We start from the raw sequence: 19,901 nt of genomic DNA, 5'->3' as shown, positions 1-19,901 counted from the left end.
CATGTGTTTTGGTGCAGGTCCTCATATGCAAGCGTCGCAATACTCACCAGGCGAGCCATTCCTCGATTTATGATCAGCATTTACAAGGTCCCGGGCAACGGGGTCAGAGAAGGCGCTGTGTGTGTGCCTAGGTACTCGGTAAATGCCAGATCCTTCCTCGAAGAACACTTCTCGAGCTAATCGGGTACCTCGACTGAAGAGGAGCTACTTCCACATGCAAGCTGCAGCAGAATTGTTGGACCAACGCCAGCCACAGCGCACCGGAGCTCCAGGAAAACAAAAAGATTAAGTGGACAAGCATGTTGGACAACGTAAGAAAAGATCTTGTGCCATGTCTGCTAGCAACGCATGACACAGGCTCCAATGCGTACGCAGACGTGCGGAATTCGCGGTCCTTGGACATACTCCAGTGATCAGTCAGTAACATCCACCCTTATGACCTCAGGCGGGCGGACAGCAAGGGCCTAAAAAGGGTCCAAGTCCAGCATCCTGAACCGCCCAGCATTGCGTAGTCAGCATCTTGGCCCAGGCTCCATCTCCGGCTCCAGCTGCTGCGTCGGGACTCCCAGTCCTTCCCTTCCCAAACGCCGGACACCACCGAGCCTCCCGATCGGACTTTGCTGCTTATGAGATCGTCTTCCTGAGAAAGAACAGGGCGGAATCTACGAAGGCTAGTAGGAGTGAGCGTGGGTCGGTCAGCCTGTGTGAAACGGTGCTCCGTAGCAACGAAACCTTTCCCTTCTGGCTTGCATCGTTGGGTCCAGTTGTGATGGAGAGTCATATCTGTCGGGCCTACAGGGCGCGGCAGGCGGATATGCTTGGGAGCATTTCCTTTTCCTCCCCCCTTCCCTTCATGAACTCCGATGTTGTGACCGCGGGGGTTTAGCAAGGCTCCATCCTGACGCCGGTCCGGCCAATGCAACTGTGGCATGAAGCTATGCTGCAGACTGCTGGAAATCCGCAGAGTTTGGCGGCCAGAAATTGCCGCATGCCCACCCTTTCGAGGCGTTCCAATCGTTGGTGTTCGCTGCTCGTCCTGCGCCGGCCATTTATTACCACGACGGCCGCCTAAGCAGTTGAGAGTATCTCCGGAGTCGCTCGCTCTCCAAAGCCCCCTCACGGATCGGTCTTCGTCGGTTCTTGACCTCAACGTCCGAACTTTCAGAACGTAAGTCGGCCGATGGTTTTTAGCGGCAAGCAGACGGATTGAGACATTTCCTGCGTGGCTATGAGATTGTCTCTCCCTCCTCCAGAGAAACTCCGACCCTGTTCAGGAAATCCCGCGTAATTCAAGCCATTGGTTGTACTTGGGACGCCGGACTGTCTGGAAAGCCGGGCCAGAACCTGTCTCACAACTCCGCGGGTTCGGTGCCCGAGCTCCCACAGGCACCCTGAAAGATTCTGGAACTCCGGCCGACTGTACCTTGGCCTCTGAGTTTATATTTCTTTATTGTAAGTTGCGTAGGTAATCAGTGTTGCTCGAGTCTCAAAGAGATACGGTTATCTCTAATCAATCAAACACGCCTTGGATAATAGAAACGAGTGAAGCTCGGCGCACAAGACGGGGCTGGTGGTAGCTGGGAACACATCACAGCGAGGTGCGCGCATTTGTCATGAACGGACTTTCTCTCAGTTCATCAAGATGTCTTATCCGCTGGGTGTGTAAGACTTCGGGCGAATGAAGGTGCGAGGGCTGTCGGTGTGGGCTGAATGGCGGCAACGATGCGTCCAGCCCAGGCGGGCCCCGGTCGGCAGCCATAATGCTCAAGCCCGAGTTGACCGAGAAACGCAAAGTCCACATCCGCGGGGACTCTCTCGGCAAAAGCGCGGGACGCGGAGCGCGTTGCATTCGCGAAGTCAATTGATCGCCAGAGCAGCTCGGTGCGCCTCAATTCAGCCACATGGTTGTGGCGGCAATGCAGTCAGTGTGGCTGATGTTATCCATGCGCCTCACTTGAAGGGGCCAATGGGGACAAGCGTCGACACACATTCTGATTGGCCAGCCCGGATTTCGGTAAAAAATTCATGTGGCAGGTAGGGTCACTTTACCCTACCTACCTTTCCGCATCAGTGTTGAGCCTATCGCCGCCTGCAATATTCACGAAGCACCCAACCGACGTCGACCAGAGTACCAGTCTTTTTTCGTGAAGACACCCTCTGACTTTCCTTTCTCGAGTCCCTTCTGGTTGGAGCGAGGAATACTAACCACCGCCAAAATGCCTTCGGAAGCCGGTCACAGATGTGAGTTATTTGCCCTGACAACCTCCAACATGAGTTTGGCGATGTGGATTAGAGCTGCGCGGTTGCCCTGGTTGATGCATATATCAACAGGCGCGGCGTGCTCAGCACATCGTCTTGCACGGTTCCCTTGAAATTGAAGATCTCTGGCTGACGTTGATTCCTCGCAGTATACGTCAAGTAAGTCACAGAACCGAAATCAATTCCTTTTGCCCGCGACCGACCACGCATTCGTGGATCGATCTGACGAAAAGCCCTTCAACAATTTCTACACGACGAGCCGACGACGCGGAGCGAGTTTTACGCAGACCGAATGAACCGATACTAACATTTGTTTCCAGGGGACGTCACCTCAGCTACCAGCGTAGCCGTCACGTCACCCACTCCAAGACGAGTCTGATCAAGATCGAGGGAGTCGACGACACCAACGCCGCCAAGTATGTCATCCTGTTCCGCTTCGTTGTCGACCACCGATCGCTAACCTGCGAACAGCTTCTACCTCGGCAAGAAGATCGCCTACGTCTACAAGGCTCAGAAGGAGATCCGCGGTTCCAAGATTCGCGTCATCTGGGGCAAGGTTACCCGCCCTCACGGTAAATACAGCCCTCCGATCGAACTTCCCGCGCTATTCGAGCTTTCCCAGCTAATACGATCGAACAGGCAACTCTGGCGTCGTCCGCGCCAAGTTCTCCAACCCCCTTCCCACCCGCTCTTTCGGCGCATCCGTTCGCGTGATGCTCTACCCCTCGTCGATTTAAAAAACGGCCCCTCATCATCGGACGGAGTTGGTATTGAGGATGGATTCTGAATTGGTTGCATCGGTCCAGGCAAGGGCAAGAGCACAGTGCCTTGCCTGCTAAAAAAAGGCATCAAATCAAACTCGTCAAACAACCACACATGAGGCGAAACGCACACCCCGCCGGGAAATATCCTCTCCCCTTCAACTGAGACATGGGAATATGAATTCTGCGTGATTCGGCAACAAAAGGAGAGTTCTTTTTTTCTGTGTACGGGTTGAAGAGTAGCCTTTTATGTTTGGGGGCTCGAGGACGGGAAATGAAAAAAAATCAACATACTTGATTTTTGCTGGCCGGCTACACATACGCGATAACGACGAACGGTAGATCGGGCGGCATTAATGTCAGGTGTTTTAAAAGACATGGCTCAGCGACGGTATTCAATGGTTTTTGCACACAACTTCCATTCCCCGCCCCCTTGATCAGATCAAAACTCCCCGTCCCAGTATCACTTCCTCTCTAGTTGCGAGAGCCGTCTCGAAGCCTCTTGACCCAGTCTTTCCATTATCGGCCTTCCCACGCGTGATCTATGTCCATCAGTCCAGGTCCAGTGACATACTGCTATTGTCTAACATGATGCCGATTAGGGTATCTTTAGCTTTCGCACATGTGGACTTTGCGATCTGGGGAAACTGGGGAAAAACAAGTCTGCTTTGGCCCTTCCCAAATGAGATCACTGGTCTCATCACGAGCGCCTCCAAATCCCGGTAGGGTTGTAGCATCACGAGCGCCATTAAGCCGTGGTTCTCTTCCTGCGATTGGAGTTTCCGACTTCTGGTTTTGTGAGACTGATGGAAGGCAGGTGACGTCAGGGTTGCTGCGAAGTAGGCGCGAGGAAGCGGAGCCCCGGGCCCGTTCCGTGACAAGCTTCCCTCTATTACGCGCCGGCAGATCTGCCGGCGCTCGGCTATCCCGCTGATACCTCGGCCGAGGGTGGCCTTCCGTCTTCAGGTTTTTCATTCCTTCTACTCGCATGTCAAGGTCAGGGGAGTCTCGACGAGTCAATGTTTTGCTTGGACGGTACTCGCCATGTGGGTTAAGCAACAAGGGACTGATACACGCATCATCCTCGACGAATACTTTCTGTCCTCGGTCAATGTTCGCGGGCCGCCTCGTACTATGCCCGGCTCTCGACAGACTTCGTTGTCGTGTGGTTAAACTAAAGGACCATCGTTAGGTTTGTCATCAAGCATGTGACCATGCTAAGTGTGATCTCGTCAGGCAATAGGAACAAGACGAGAGGACTTGAGTTCGAGGCAGTATCTGAATGCTCAATTACCTTTTGACGTCCATAGTCTTACCGCGGGAAGATTGGCGGGCACTCTTGATTCTCCTGTTGATGTCGAGCATATTCTGGTGCAAAAGCTGGAAAGAAGACCGGCAACAGTGTAACGGTTATATTGCTACTGCGAAATGATGTAGTGCGCTCTTCGGTCTATTTGAGTCTTTGCCGATAAAACCCCTTCTGGAACGAGTTCAGAGGTGCTGCCTGGTATCAAGTTCGCTCGATTGCTTCCCACCCAGCAGTTAAGTCTATGGGCAAGCCTCGTATCAAGGCTTAACCGATTCGACTTGCTAACTACGAGACCATGTATGCAGGGCTGCCTTGCGCGTTGATACCTAGTATCTAGACATGTGGTGCTCTGGTGAGGTTGTTACGATGGTGAGACCCCGCCTACACCTGCCCTCAAGGGACATTCAACCGTTTCCATCATCACAAGTCTTCGGAGTATATGGAAAATACCCCTCGCTCTACTTGATGAACGCATCTAAATACAGCGGACACTATCAACGGCGCTCTTCCCAGAAATGAGTCTAAATGAGATAGCATGACATCCTCCACACTCTCAAGATACCGTGGATATGACGAACAGATAGGAGCTTGAGTACAACAGAAGCCAGGAAATGGGCGATGCCTGCTGAACCAAAGCAACATGGATCTGATTGCGAGTATTTTGCGTACCCTTTCGGGCTTACACAACTATTCCCGGCGGCCAGAAATACGCGGATGGCTCCGTTGTGTGTAACCATTCAGTTACAGATGGCCTATCCATCTGTCAGAGACCAGGTATCGGCAGAGCAATGCTATATATACATGAAAGACACATGCCAAAATAATATGGATTCAAGGTGATACGTCCTTATAATTGCAAGCTACCTTGTTAAACGAGCTATGAGTTAACGTGGAGCCGCTTCCCTCGTGGCCTTGACAACAGACGTCATTCCCGTTTACACAACATGAACAACCCCCCACTTCCTTCTTTGCAACGTGTGAGAGCGTCATTGATACACACTGTTTATGATGTGACCAGTTCTGTTTACACCGGAAACTAGAGCTTCAGGAGATTGGTCTATAGCAACATATGGCTTACATGTCTTGATAGTTCGCTGTCGACGGTGGGTTGGCTTCTCCATAGGCTTGATAGCCTGGAATCACGACATAAGAAGCTCTCTGAGCAGTAGATTGATCTCCAGTCTTCCCGCCGCCTTGGAGTACCAGTTGTGTACCTCCCCAAGCCGCCGCAGAGAGAGAGAGAAAGAGAGAGAGAAGGGCATACATCGCGCCAGTAAGACATGCGAGACGTCGCTTCATGTCGGCCATGCAGAATTACTGTCGCTCTACGACTCACAAGGCTGGGGGTTATGTTCATTTATAATACGGGCAAGTGCGGCTGTTTGAGTCGTAGCAACTATACCTCCATCGTCGAACACAGGTTTTACTGTGGCAATTGTGGTTGCAACCGAAAAGTCGACGATCCCAACCCCCAGAGACGACGACATCCCCGGAGAATCACTCTCTTTGGCCAATGCTCGGCCACCAAATTCAAGGTGATACAGCACCCCTCTCCCCTCCAGAATTCATCGGGACGTGGTTTCTCAATCCCGATTCGGAACCACCTTTGTCGAGTAACGGAGAACCATGACCTCTACGCTTGCTTGGACTCGAGACCAGTTTGTAGACACCTCTGTGAATAAATCCGACGCTATCTGAGCTGATTGTCTTGAAATGTTTGGGTTTCACGACGGTTTTGCGTTATTACCGATTGGTGCCATCCTTTCTTCATCCAGAGCAGAGGGAATATACAGCCGGGGCAGAGAAAGATTACGAGTGGACGTAACCACGTCTCGTTTTGACCCATCCTGCCTTTATCCCGTGGCCTAGGCGTCGAAGACAGAGCCGACTGAAGGGCCAGCAAGACAGGGGAAGAACAACTTCAATAATATAGATAACAACAAGACGGTATCTGCAGAGGCAGGTGTTGTAGTTCTCAGTCCGACCAGAAACTATGAGGTTATCAGGATAAGAGTAGTAGCCTGAGACGCGATCAGAGCAGCTCGAAGGAAATCCCACCATGTTGGGCCCTTGACCTATCGAATCTCCGGGAGAAACCCACGGCCTACTTCTGTAATTGATTGCTTTTTTAGGAAGTGCAACAACGGCAGTCGCGTCATCGTCAAATTCTCGACTACACTACAGGACGCGAGCGTACGAAACGGCTTGACGAGTCAACCGAACCTGCTTCTCAAGAAGTAGCGGCATCGTAGAAGTGCACATATTGCAAATGACAAGCCATGATGGAAAACTACGAGGTTCCAGGCCAATCAATGACAATCAGTGTGCAAGTTGGTCTGGCTCGGCATGATGATATTGGCAGTGATTGTTGGGAATGCCGAGGGTGTCAGTGGACGCGCCGGGCAGCGTGGTCGGTTCTCGAACGCTGCAATACCTCACGTGAAGCGTCATCCGCCACAATCCGGACACAGTTCGGCTGCTTCGTTTCCATCGCAAAAGCTTCGCTGGTACCTTGTTAGAAACGCATTGGTATTCGAAAGCAGATGCGTACTTCCTTTAAGCCACCCCATCAGCCGGCCATGGCAGACACCTTCCTCATCCATACCAACATTTCGTCCGAGGGGGAAGCCAACTCTCCAAAGAAATAAATATTTCTTGATGATAGTCAGTGTAGCGTTACCCAAGGCGCAAACAATCAGCCCAACTCAATTCAATCAACTTGGCTTTCCTCACAGTCACAGCAGTGCCCAAAGCAAGGCGAGCATCCCGAAACTCCGAAAACTTGTCATGGAATACATGGGAGAACCTGGAGGCGCCGCCTCGTCCAAAGATGTCTAAAACACCAGCAGACGGAGAATTAAAAAGCGGGCCTTGTGTCAGAGAGCAAGCAGCTTCACGAGTCCATAACGAGGGAGTCCGGATGTTTGAGGGATGACGGCTGACCCGGGTGAGGGTCCCATGTTCTGGAGGCCGGGCGCCTCGAGTTGCAGAGTACAAAGTTTCAGAAAAGAATCGAGAAGGAAAAAAGATGGGATTAAAAGGCCCGTCAGGCTGAGGCATGGAGAGATCGGACGCCAAATTTCGTTTCTGCTCTGTCGGCGGAGTCCACCCCCTGGTCTCTTCGCCAAGGGAGCATATCCACCGGGAGATGCAGCCACTATAAGTTCTCAGAATGCTCAACTGCCGCCCGCCACTTGCGCCATAGGGGCATAGCCTGGATTGGGTCCCTTGCCAGATGTGCTCTGCAGCAGCAGCCAACCGAAGCTGGTTGCTCAATTTTAGACTGTACCAAGTGTGCTTTTGACTTGTCAGCCACCCTCACGAACCCACACTGGGGCAAGATGAGGTGGGGGATATGGTTGAGGCTGAGCGAAACATACTGAGCAGGGTGAACAACAGTCGGACTGTGAAAAGGGGGAGGACAAACCCGCTCCCACCATATGTTGACAACGTGCAAAAAGCACGCGAAAGTTGTGTGCTCCCAAGCAAGACGAAATCTTGGTAGAAGCTGGCTGAGAGCTTGCACGCCGCTTGATGGTTGGTATCGGGGCCATTGCGAGGGAGGGGCTGTTGCCCCAAGTGGCCAGCCTCTGTTGTTGTTCTGTAGTGCTAAAGACGGCTTCTATGGATTGCATGAGTTTGCAAGAAGTGCAAAACCTTCACCTCACCAGTCACCGGGAAGCCTGGCCGTATCAGCCCAGCGAAAGGCCACTATTCTCTGGACGGGCAGTTTAGTTGTAGCTTTTGTTTGAACCCAAATGATGTATTGGGAGCGAGACCCGCCTCACCCATTTCAGTCGAATCCCATAGACACAAGTTCTGTTGACAGAATGATCAACAACTTTGGCAATCTGTGTCCAAAGTCGTTTCGATGTTGATCAAAAGGTGTGGCATCGCCAGGCAACCGGCCGACGTGTTCTATTTTCGATGACATGCAAACTTGACGGGGAGAACTGGTGTTAATAGTACACAGTAAAACATGTTGGTTGGTCAGTGGAAACCTGGAAAGAATTGTCTAAGCTCGGGCCTCCAGAGCTTTCCTCAGACCAACTACTCATGTACCTCCACTCTAGGTACAGTAGGTTAGGAGTCGTAGTGTGGAGAGGATGTTCGAACTTGAATGCCTTTATCGGGGACGGATAGACGTCTACACGCCTGATGGGGGTGGGAGGCCGGGAAGAGTCTTCGCTCGACTTGCTTGGCGTGGGGATCCTTGGCCATTGCTGGCTGGAAACTATAATGCAGACGCGACGTCGGCGAGTTACATGCTAGTCTGCGGCGTCGTGGAACTGGACACGGATCGTAAAGCTGTATCCGTATTACCTATGGTGCAAGTATGCACCATGCGGATGACACTTCGTCACGCAGAATAAAAACCTGTACAGCACGAATGTCCACGTAGCTGTTGTGTGGGGGCACTAGACTTTGGATCCGCGTCATCGCTGCGCCTCCATTGGAGCTGCAGCTCAACCATGCAATATGGAATCCGCGGGTCTTGACGACTATTGACGACTAGAGCTGGCCATTGCCATATGCGGCGGTCTGGCAGCCAAGTCGAAGGCTCGGAGTCTCGGGTGCAGGTGGATCTTGCAGCGGCGGTGTTGCGGCCCAGCCTTCGTATACCGTTGAACACGAAGTCCATCTTCTTGCAGGGGTGGACTGACATCCTCCCCAGGAAAGGGAGGAGGTGGTGGGGTCCTCGCCATGCCCGACGACCGATCCCGACGTTTGTATGTATCGGTCTTGGAGGTCATCCGTTACGTTGACGATCGTTCCTCGTGGTACGCGAGTACGTTGTATCAGATGAAAGACGATGTCGGGAAAATGTTGAGCACAAGTCGTGATGAGATCTCACCAGCAAAAGAGGAAATACCGCTGGCTGACTGACTGAATGGCGTTAGTTAGCTGCTTGCTTTGACGAAGGATGCGACAGCAGTCAAGTTTCAGGCCGGGCCGTCGTCGTGCCGCAAGGAGCTTCATCGCGTCTCCAGCGAAGCGGGAAGCCATGTGTGTACACAAGATGGGGGTTGAAGTATAATCAAAGGAGAGCCAGAGGAATCAAAACTGCGGCAATGCAAGTGACAGGACGCCTGGTCAGCCGCGACCTCGTGGTGAGCACCCATGTGTGTACACGGTGCGATTGTGCCAGGAATACGCATCCTGAGGATTGGATGCCATTTTGCCGTGTCTCGTCCTGTCTCGCCGAGCCTGTCATGTTCTGCTCTTGTTAGCGACTGGCCAGTGGTATTGGCAGGGAGTAGTGGCAGTGGCAGATCAGGCCTTAACGTCTGCAAGACGAGGCCCCCCCCCCCCAATATTGTGTACCTTGCCGCAAATATCCTATTGGAGGGACGTGATGGTCGACGAGGGGCGAAACGCGTAATGGGGCTTGAGGAAGCCACTTCCCCCTCCGTAACCTCCTCTTGCTAGCGATTGATGGCTTGTCGTGGTATTGAGTCTTCGACAGGCAAACAGTGACAGATTGGAGTCTCACGGTGCAACACCTCGAGCTTGGTTCCAGCCCAAGAACATATTTATGTAAGGTGAGGTGAGGCAGATGATGGGGAATGCAAGGCCGGACCCTCCACTTCCTTTGGTTTCCTTCCTGGCGTGTCCGAGGGATATAGGCTGTGTATGAATACTGACCCCCTTGGGCCCTGACCCCTGGTTGGATTCTGGTTCCGTTACCTTTGGTTGGCTATCGTTCGATGGAACGCCCGGTAATTGGGAAGAATATGCGATCGGGACCTGGCGGACATATTCGACCCCGTCTTGGAGCCATTGGGGAGGACGTCCTGTAGCGTCGCATATCATCGCAAGGCCGCACACCGCAGCCCTCGGCGTCTCCCTGCCTACCGACACAGGTAGAGAGTAAGAGGACGCGGCAGGTATCTGTATACGAGGTATCCGCACGGGTAGTGCGAATGGGAAATAGAAAGTCTGCAGCGGTTCTATGACGAGGTAGGTATCCGTACTCATTCACACATAAGGTTAGGTACGGAGTACTAATGTATACCTTGGGTCAGCTGCGTTCCTGGAGCATATCTCTACATTGATAAGTACAGAAAGAATGTTGTTGACGTGCCATGCGAAGCGTGACGGGACAGGCCACACCTTGCCTTAACTATCAGTCCCCCAGATCATCATCGACTTGCCGTCACCCACCGGCATACTCTCAAGTTCAGCTGCTCCCACCAGTCATCCACACACTCTCCCCGGGCTCTCGGCTCTACACTCGCCAGTCCGTTTGGTTTGGAGGCCCGTATAGATACCAAGGCTTTCCCACCACGGGCATTTTTGTTGCTACGCTTTTGGCTATCTACCACTCAGGCAATCTCATGCCCCCGGACGTGCAAAGGCAACGATCACGATCACGCCCACGACCCAGTATCCCCGATAAGCCGTTTCTCGAAGACAGCGCTATCCTTTTACTCCCGTCTCATTATCAACAGTTTCGGCCACTGACCTCGTTTACTATCGTTTGTTGCTCGTCGTCCCAACAGGCCGGCGTCTTCCCCGCCCTTTGTGTGCCGAACACGACCTTGAACACTATCGACGCCGTTCAATATCCCAGGCCTACCGCAATTTCGCGAACTGCGTCCCGCGGTGAGGTTCGGCAAAGCGGACACTGACGGCCAGGAAATTAAAAGTAGCAAGGGATACCGGAGGCAAAGCCCAAGTGCGCACAGAGGTAAGCATTTCTGTTGGATTCATCCATCATCTGCAGGCTGCGCTTTCCGGCGGCGCCAGGACGTGCCACGGTGCGTGGCGCCGCGGTGTGGGATGAACAAGAGACATCGGTTCATCGACTAATTGCTACTACGACAAACGTAATACGACTGCAAATTGGCTGACATTGGGCAAGAGCCAGAATACCGTGTACCGCGACAAGCCTCGGCGCTAGAGCTGAACAGGCGCATCCAGCTACCAGTCGATTTATGTTGTTCCATTCCGCTCCGGACACGCCCAAGACGCATCGAGTCAAGGGTCGAAAGGACCGAGAGGAAAACAAACCGAAGAAAGGGAGGAGCAAAACCTGTCCCTCGAGTTACCACGAACTACCACGCAGAGGCGTCCTGAAACACGCAACGATTACAGCTCCTTGACGTCAGCAAATCGAAAAGACCACCGACACTGTGACCAAACGTTGAACAGGGCGGCGGTTTCCTCCATCTCCTTTGCCCATTGGATTTGGCCATTCGGAAGGTAAATCATTTGCATTGCGTTGCACCGCCATTGGCATTGGCATTTCTCCTTGAAGCGAGAAAGGATCGACTGACTCTGTTCCACTGGGCCCACCAGCCAACCATCATCCATCCATCCATCCATCCCACACGCAAGCGCGACGTTGTATCCGGCCATTCACTAAACAACGGCAACGTCAAACAAATACCCTTTTCCTCGTTCACAATTTCGAAACGTCCCCCAGCAAACTGCTAGGGCATCAGCACGGGATACCCATTTCGTGCCACTAGAATACCCATACCTCTGATACGCTGCATCGCAATTTACTACCGGTGAGAAACAGAGACAAGTAAAAGTCGACGGCATTGCAACAATTGTAGCGTCAAAATCAACACATTCAGCGCTCAACAGGGGCGGAAAGCAAGTGGAAAAAAAAGAGAGGATAGCAAACAGACGGCCAGTCTAACAACACGGGACGGACAAAAGACTGGTCAATCACATTACCAAGACACCCTCGTTGACAATCAGGGGAGGTGCTTGCTGTCTAGGCAGAGTTGGTTCGCACCGCAGCTTGTTCTTGTCGTGTACCGGCCCCAGCGTCCCAGACGTCGTCCCCTACCTACGGTGCCGACCTAGGTAGCCACCACTTCCCCCCGTCCGGACCTGAATCTAGTGTCCGACCCCCATCGCAAAAAAAAAAACCACCAAAAAAACCGGCGCGCTTATCTCTTTGCGGTCTTCACTTTCCCCTGCAACGCCCCAAAAGCAACCTGTCCTAGCGCCACTTTCAGCAAACATCCTGGCGTCGCTCGCCCGAAGTGGCCCCCACCTGGCATCAAAATCCCTCCGTAGGAGACTCACGGACTCCCCTCCCTCCCGCCTCCTTCTGTTGCAGCTCGCAGCAAACCCCAGGGTCAAACATCGGGCCAGAAAATAACAACAGGTACGTACCGTACAGTCTGTGGGCACTACCATCACCCTGCACTGCACCTGTCCCCCCTGCTGGGTTGTCGTTGTCATTGTGAAATTTCGCGATCGCTAGTTGTTGCTGCCGTTGCCGTTGCCCGGCCGTTCATTCCTTCTCGGCACAGCGCGCTGCTCACAGCGCACTGCTTACAGCACACCAGCCAGACAGCTTCATCCGGCTTGTTTTGTGCCTTGTGCCTTGCCAACTCACTCAAATCCCAATCCCTTCCCCAACCACATACGAGACACCCGCTTCCCTGCTTTCCCGCCTCCTTGCGACATTAACCCAAGAAAAGAAGAAAAAATTTCCCCCATCACTGCCACATTTTCCTCATTCTCCTCCCGTCATCCTCCCTCTTACCTCTGAAGACTTCACACACCATCTCATCCATCATCAAACAAGCGGAACACTGGAACAGTGGAAATACCCCGACCCACGGATACACTATTCTTTGCCAGGTTCTGCATCCACTTCCCATCCCGGCAGTCGGTGGGAACACACGACTACACAGGCCTCACTCCGACACCACCCACCCCTTCCACCGCTCTGAATCTGCCCCTTCTAACGGCCCACCCGGCGCTCCAACATTTCACGCTTCCCCCTGGGAAACGCGACCTTGGCTGCTTCTCTAGCGATCTGGGAACCGCCCGCCCACTTCTTTCCCTTGCTGACCCGCGATAAGGCACGCAATAGCTCCATCCAGAGACCTCGACCTTGTACGCCGAGACGACGCCCGCGCCCACTGCGCCCACCGCCTTGCGAGACAGATCAATTAAAAGTAGCACCCTTCCCCAGTCGCCCACCATGGCAGAGCATCATCCACTTCCCGCGCTACCTCCCCAGCATCAGCAGCCAAATCAGCAATTCTACCACGACGGAGCCGCCAATTCGTACAACGAGCCTTCTACTCGCTTCCCGTCCTACCAGCAACCGTACGATCAGCCGCCTCGCCAACAGACTCAAACACAACAAATCCCTCCAATTCAGAAGCAGCCGCAGTCTCCCCATAGACGACCTAGAACATTCAGCTTCCAGTCCAACAGGTCCCACAAGAGCTCGGGAAGTCACCACAAAATCGACTTACACGAGAGCCATCAAGAGAAGGAAGCAAAAAGATTACACAGCAAAGCCGATCCCACCGTCGCTATGAGCGAGGCCGAACCTTGTACGTCACTGCCAATCACCGAACCCTTCTGCCTGTCCAATCGACTAACAACTCGTACAGCCGCCGTTCAGGCAATGACTAAGTCGTCTTTGGCCCCATTGCGCGCAATTCAGCACAAGGATACAACTGGCAACCCAATCTGTATGTCTAGCCCGAAGCCCCCAACGAGCATCACTAACCATTGACACTAGCCGAGCCCGATCGATCCAACCCGACTCGTAGCCGGTGGGAGCGACCCTTGGATACCATCCGCAGCTTCGAGGCCGCCATTGATGGAGGTTACCGAGACAGGGATCGCCGCCAATCATATCGCTCAGATGCCGAGTCTGTTGCGACATGGAACCGACGGAGCAGTTACTACGCCAGTATGTTCAAGATTGAAGTCTACAAATTGGGCCGTCCAGCTAATTTGGGGATATAGCCAGCGGAAATCGCCACCCCCATGACAGCTATTATGGCGGGCGTCCCGGTTCCTTCCGTCCCGAGAGCACTCAGATCGAGATGGGCTCCACCCGCCAGAGCTACTATGATCAGTACCACAATGGGGCCGGAGGAGGATATTATAATGGCAACATTCCCTATCGTCAGAGAGTTCCCAGAACGCAAACAGATCCACATATGAATGGATATGGCCGCGGCGATCAGACCGTTTATCCTTTGTCTAACAAGGACCGCTCGTACGAAACTGTCACGTCCGCGGCCGGAAGTGGGAGTTCGGCGGAGCACGCCGGCTACCATACCGACCCGACTAGCAGCGACAACAGCTCCATCGAGCGAGCTCCGGCACCGAGGCCTGAGCCTGTTAACGACTACGGTATCGGCTTCAGCCAGGGGCAGTCATCATACCAACCGTCTGCATTCAGTCTCGATAATGGCACACCCAACGGCAAAGGCCCCGCTCATTCATCTGTGAAGCAGGGCCCCCAAATTTCCGGCAAGGGCGCAAACGTGCTCCGAAGACCAGCCGCAGCCCCGCCTCAACAGCAGCAGCAGCAGCAGCAGCAGCAGCCGCCGCCGCCTCAACAGCCGCAGGAGCGACCTGAATCATCAAAGAGGAAAAGCTGGTTTTCTCGCCGGTTCAGCAAAGCATCCTGAGGAACGAAAGGCATTAAAGGCACGAAAATGAAATGGTTTCCGTCTCAACTTTGTCGATACCCCAATTTCCTACATTCTGAGCGAGGTATAGTATTTCGGGCGAGGATCAACATACAGGCTCGTTGTGACGGGCTTAGAGACACTGATCAGACAGCTTCTCATGGGGAACGGCTGGATGCTTGAGATGGCTTCTTAAACCTCATTATCTTTGACTTAGTTCGAAGATGACGGTATAATAGTGTTGGATCCAGGGGCATGTACACGATTCGTTTTACGACGGGATGGGGGTGATCATGGTTGGATGGTCTGGTTAGGGACGAAGTTTTCGGGCTCATTTTATGACGACATACATACGACTACACAAACTTCCAACGCAGTGACTTTTAATTAGGCCTTTTCACGACAATGCGATGGTTTTCAAAACAATGACTTGGTAGAAGGACTTGAATCAGTGAGGTGGTCTATCCCAACAAAAGAATCGATTGTACGCCACTCGTTCCGATTGTACTACGCTCCATGAGTAACGAAAACGCTGTGTGGCATAATTCGTTCCTGAGGAAACTGAATACATTCCACATCATCAAGCGAGGGGAAATGTACAGGCGCATACACTTTGCGCAGGCTTCAGCGGTCCTTCTTCAGTTCCTTCTTGGCTTCCAGTTGGTCGCTCTGATCCTCCTTCATGGCAACAATGACATAACTGATGAGAACCACATTGGCCATAACCGCAGCCAGGGCTCCGGCAAATGTAGAATTGCCTAGGTTGTACTCGTTAGTCACGACCGGCATGATTCCTTGCACTAGGAGGAGGATTGGTCTATTCACGTAATCTACCTTTGAAGAGAAAATCGACCGTCACGAAGTAGGTGCCAATGGGCAGGACGATCATGGCGAAGGTGAACCCGAGCAGCTTTAGGATGACGTCCATCGGCACGGCCGGGGTGATGTTAGACTTGTCGCCAGCAGCAGGACTGGAGCCGACCACATCGTCCTTTTCGAGGATGGTTTTCTCCGAGGCGACAATACGTCGGGTCGCCATGGTGTTTACTGAGAACTGAGGGGGGGTGGTGGTGCGTGACAAGTGCCCAGTGATTATGGAGCCAACTGCATGTAACGAGTGAGCACTCATACGTCCCGCAGAGAGACAGCATGGAAAGACTCACATAATCTGTTGTAATGGATTTGACAATAGAGTAATGATCCGTTCGGCAGGTAGTCTCGGTATTGCGGGATGGTAAAGCCTGTGAGTGACTCTGTCAATTGATGGGCCCGCTTGTTTGAGCCTGGCGAGACTTGAAGTCAAAAGACAGCACCTACAGTTCGAGCCAGGAATTCCCCGCACTGTTCTTAATTGATGACGCCAACCACGTGCGAACGCGCTACGGCTGTTTCTCCCAAGCGCGTCTCTTCGTTTCCCCGTGTCAACGGACTAGGGGCGGTGGTGGAAGACGACTTGCCCCAGAAAAATCCCACTTCCAACACCGCCGCCCGTTCAAAATCTCGTCTGCTCCTGCCCAAAAGGTCTCCCACAATTAGAAGGCGGTATCTCTGTCCGATATCTGCTCTTTCCTTTGGATCTCTCCTGATTTAGCCTTAATGATTCGAGACAAACCTCGTCAATAGATTCTTGTCCACGCAACGCCTTGAGACTTCTCTTCTACTTTAAACAAACCCCGCCGTCGTTCATCCTCGACCTTGTTTGCCCTTTTCACACGTCGCTTGGCCATCAATTCTATCCGACCGCCACACAACACACAAGCCATGGTTATCCATTTGAGCCTGAGCTCCTCGCCGCCGGTAGGCAGCTCGGCGTTGGGCACGTCGCCTACCAGAGGCCCCAATCGTGGCGACGACGCCGACGAGCTCGCCAGCGAGACGATTCCCTGCTCGCCGTACCAGACACAAGCTACGCAGATAGTCAGCCGGAGCTCCCTCGCGTCCCCGACAAAATCGCGGCTCGAATTATCCTCCTCTCCCTCCTCGCGCTCGGTTATCGAAGTTCCTGCGTCGTCGCCCTTCCAGCCGACTGGGAAGTCGAGCACCTCGGCCTACTTCTCGCGCCTCGTGCCCCCGGGCACGCGCTTCCAGCCACCCCCCAAATCGCAGCCGACGCCGAGGTCACTGAAGAGACCCTCCGAGGAACCCGTCATTGTGGATTCTTCGGATGAAGAGAATCGCCGCGGCTCTCGTGAGAACATCGCCCGGACGTCTTTCAAGAGACACGTCTCAAACTTCGAGTACGTCTCAGTGGATACGTTACAAAAGAAAATTGAAGAGGTCGCCGACGCTCTCGGCAGTACGATGCCAGTACAATACTGCAGAGAGGCACTGACCGCGTGCCACAATAATGTTGAAGATGCGATCAACTACTTGCTAGATGCTCGTCATCTGAAGCCCAAGGTCAACACCTTTGTGGGATCTACCAAGCCAACAAGCACTGCTGGCGGTGACCGACCAACGAGCCTGGAGCGGAAAACGAGCCGATTGGGTGAGCCCAGCAAGCCGAAACTACTTGGACAACATGTGCCGAGCTTGCCTACTCCTTCACGAAGCACCACGCCCTCGCCACCTAAGCCGAAGCGCCGGCGCCTGATGCAAGGTCGTCGACCCGATCGATCTCCCATTTCATCGCAACAGACCCACCAAGTTGAACCGGCTTTGGACGAGCTTGCGGACGACAAAGTAGATGAGCTGATTGTCATTCCCGATGATAAGGAGGACGAGGACTTCGACAACGATGATGAAGTCAACGAGGCGGTCAAGGAGAGTCTGCACGACAAAGCTCTCCATGCCATCAATAGCAGCCCCATCGAGGATCTGTCTGCCATGACGAATATCAAGCTAGACGAGCTCAAGGTAATTGAGACCAAGAGACCTTTCGACACAATCGACGAGGTTCAAGCCGTGACTGTCCTGAAAAAATCAGGCGCTCGTGGCCGTAAGCCCAGAGTTGCGATCGGAGAGACATTGGTTGACGCCATCATGGACTTTACTCGCAGCGTCAATGCCATCGACGAGGTTGTAGCTGAATGCGAGAAGAAGGCCAACAAAGTCAAGCAAGAGATTAGCCTTTGGGATCTCGACGTCAAGGGACAGAAGCGAAGCGCCCAAAGCCAATTTGCTAAGGACGACCTTCCCCTTACGCCGACAAGCTTCCGCGGACAGAAGTTATCTGAGCCGCCAATCCCCTCCCAACCGAAATTAATGGAAGGTCACTGTACCATGCGTCCGTTCCAGCTTTTCGGTCTCAACTGGATGTCTCTTCTGTACAACAGCGGTTACGGATGCATTCTGGCTGATGAGATGGGCTTGGGCAAGACGTGCCAGGTGATTTCTCTCATCTGCCATTTAGTTGAGGCTTACGGGGAAACTGCACAAGGCGAGCGACCTTGGCCCAACCTCGTCGTTGTACCACCGTCCACATTCTCTAACTGGATGGTCGAGTTTCAACGCTTCGCCCCTGATCTCTCGGTTCTTGCGTATCAAGGTCCCCAGGCCGAGCGCCGGGAAATCGCTTATGAGATGCTCGAGAATCCTGCCGACTACCATGTTGTCTTGACGACATACACGCAGGTCGGTTCCGAGGATGATCTGGAGGCCCTACGACAGCTCCAGCCCGCTGCCGCAATCTTTGACGAAGGACACAAAATGAAGAACCCCAAGACGAAGATCTATAAAGATCTCATCAGAATCAAGGCTCGTTGGAGAATGCTACTCACCGGTACTCCCGTCCAAAACAATTTGATGGAGATGCTCTCTCTCTTGAATTTTATCGATCCGAAGCAATTCAGCGGCCGGATGGATCAGCTCCAGTACATGTTCAGTCAGAAGGTCACTATCCGCGACGTCAACAATGGCGCCTTTTTGTACGGAGAGCGCGTCAGCCGAGCCAGAACGATCCTCGAGCCTTTTATTCTTCAACGTCGCAAGCAGCAGGTGCTCTCTGACATGCCATCCAAGATCTGCAACGTGGCATATTGTGATCTGGCACCTGTGCAGAAGGAGCTGTATGAGGAGTACGAGCGTCTCTTCAAGGCTGGCCCCGTCAAGAAAACAAGCACAGGACGCCAGAGCGATCAAAACAACAGCTGGATGCAACTCCGGAAAGCCGCCATTCATCCCCAGCTTTTCCGGCGTTACTTTACCAACGCGAAGGTTGAGCAGATGGCCAAAATTCTCATGAGAGAGGTACCGCAGTCAGAGCTGCAACAGCCTCGCATCGATCATCTGGTCGGAGAGCTGCAAAACTCCTCCGACTTTGAACTACATTTATGGTGTCGCGACTATGCCTGCATCAGACACCTGGATGTGCCCGAAGGCTCGTGGATGGAGAGCGGCAAGGTCGCCAAGCTTCTGGAACTCATTCACCAATATCGTGACAACGGCGACCGCGTTTTGGTTTTCAGCAAGTTCGCAAAGGTTGTCGAGATCCTCCGAGAGGTCCTCCACACTGGTGGCATCAGACATTGCGTCCTGTACGGCCAAACCAGCGTTGCGGAGCGCCAGGACCTGATTGACGACTTCAACAAAGATACCGACATCACTGCATTTCTGCTAACGACTGGCGCCGGTGGTACCGGTATCAACCTCACGTCAGCGAACAAGATCATCATCTTTGACCAGTCCGACAACCCGCAAGACGACATTCAGGCCGAGAACCGCGCTCATCGTCTGGGCCAAACCCGGGACGTCGAGGTCATCCGTCTCTTGACCTCGCACACCATCGAAGAGCTCATCTACAAGGCGTGCCAAAAAAAGATTGAGCTCGCCGAGAAGGTGACCGGTGCAGTGGAAGACATGGAGGACAAGCATGCGGAAGAAAACCTGGAGAAGGAGGTTCGAAAGATGATGGCAGATCAGCTAACGCCCTCATGATCGCTGTTCTTAAAGATATTTTATTCTATAATGCGACTGCATTTTCCCGACATATTTGCATGGATAGCCGGCGATGGGCGGCTTTGGGTAGTTGTCGCGGTGGGCGGCTACCTGTCTGTTGAGCGTTGTCCTGAGTTATACGGCACGATACCACGACGTTGAGAGAACCACCGGACTTTTGGTATTGGCTATGGAAGAGAGAAGGCATTGCTAAAGTACCAGCATCATTATAATTAGACATGAAGAAGAGACAGGAAGGAGAATGGGCGGCCAGTCTCATCGTCC

At 53.1% G+C, this 19,901-nt stretch overlaps 4 protein-coding genes across 4 annotated transcripts; 3 read left to right on the top strand and 1 right to left on the bottom strand.

Annotated features, from left to right (window-relative positions):
* Positions 1-2,216: 2,216 nt before the first annotated feature.
* On the top strand, positions 2,217-2,996 carry CH63R_00483 (ribosomal protein L35Ae; the record flags this gene model as incomplete). The annotated part of the gene is made up of 5 exons (XM_018295458.1): positions 2,217-2,241; positions 2,409-2,418; positions 2,547-2,675; positions 2,731-2,831; positions 2,899-2,996. The coding sequence occupies 5 exons, from the start codon at positions 2,217-2,219 to the stop codon at positions 2,994-2,996; spliced, it is 363 nt and encodes a 120-aa protein (XP_018163820.1).
* Positions 2,997-13,285: 10,289 nt separating this feature from the next.
* Positions 13,286-14,741, top strand: CH63R_00482 (uncharacterized protein; the record flags this gene model as incomplete). The annotated part of the gene is made up of 4 exons (XM_018295457.1): positions 13,286-13,646; positions 13,707-13,787; positions 13,838-14,011; positions 14,068-14,741. The coding sequence occupies 4 exons, from the start codon at positions 13,286-13,288 to the stop codon at positions 14,739-14,741; spliced, it is 1,290 nt and encodes a 429-aa protein (XP_018163819.1).
* Positions 14,742-15,365: 624 nt separating this feature from the next.
* On the bottom strand, positions 15,366-15,870 carry CH63R_00481 (Vacuolar ATPase assembly integral membrane protein VMA21; the record flags this gene model as incomplete). Its single annotated transcript, XM_018295456.1, has 2 exons — positions 15,366-15,499; positions 15,576-15,870. 2 exons carry the CDS (start codon positions 15,868-15,870, stop codon positions 15,366-15,368), a joined length of 429 nt encoding a protein of 142 aa, XP_018163818.1.
* A 632-nt stretch (positions 15,871-16,502) lies between these two features.
* Positions 16,503-19,616, top strand: CH63R_00480 (SNF2 super family protein; the record flags this gene model as incomplete). Its single annotated transcript, XM_018295455.1, has 1 exon — positions 16,503-19,616. One exon carries the CDS (start codon positions 16,503-16,505, stop codon positions 19,614-19,616), a length of 3,114 nt encoding a protein of 1,037 aa, XP_018163817.1.
* Between the last annotated feature and the right edge of the window lie 285 nt (positions 19,617-19,901).

Source organism: Colletotrichum higginsianum, chromosome 1, assembly GCF_001672515.1.
Source record: "Colletotrichum higginsianum IMI 349063 chromosome 1, whole genome shotgun sequence".
In the NCBI taxonomy this organism is placed as follows: domain Eukaryota; kingdom Fungi; phylum Ascomycota; class Sordariomycetes; order Glomerellales; family Glomerellaceae; genus Colletotrichum; species Colletotrichum higginsianum.
This window is presented reverse-complemented; position numbering and strand designations above follow the sequence as displayed.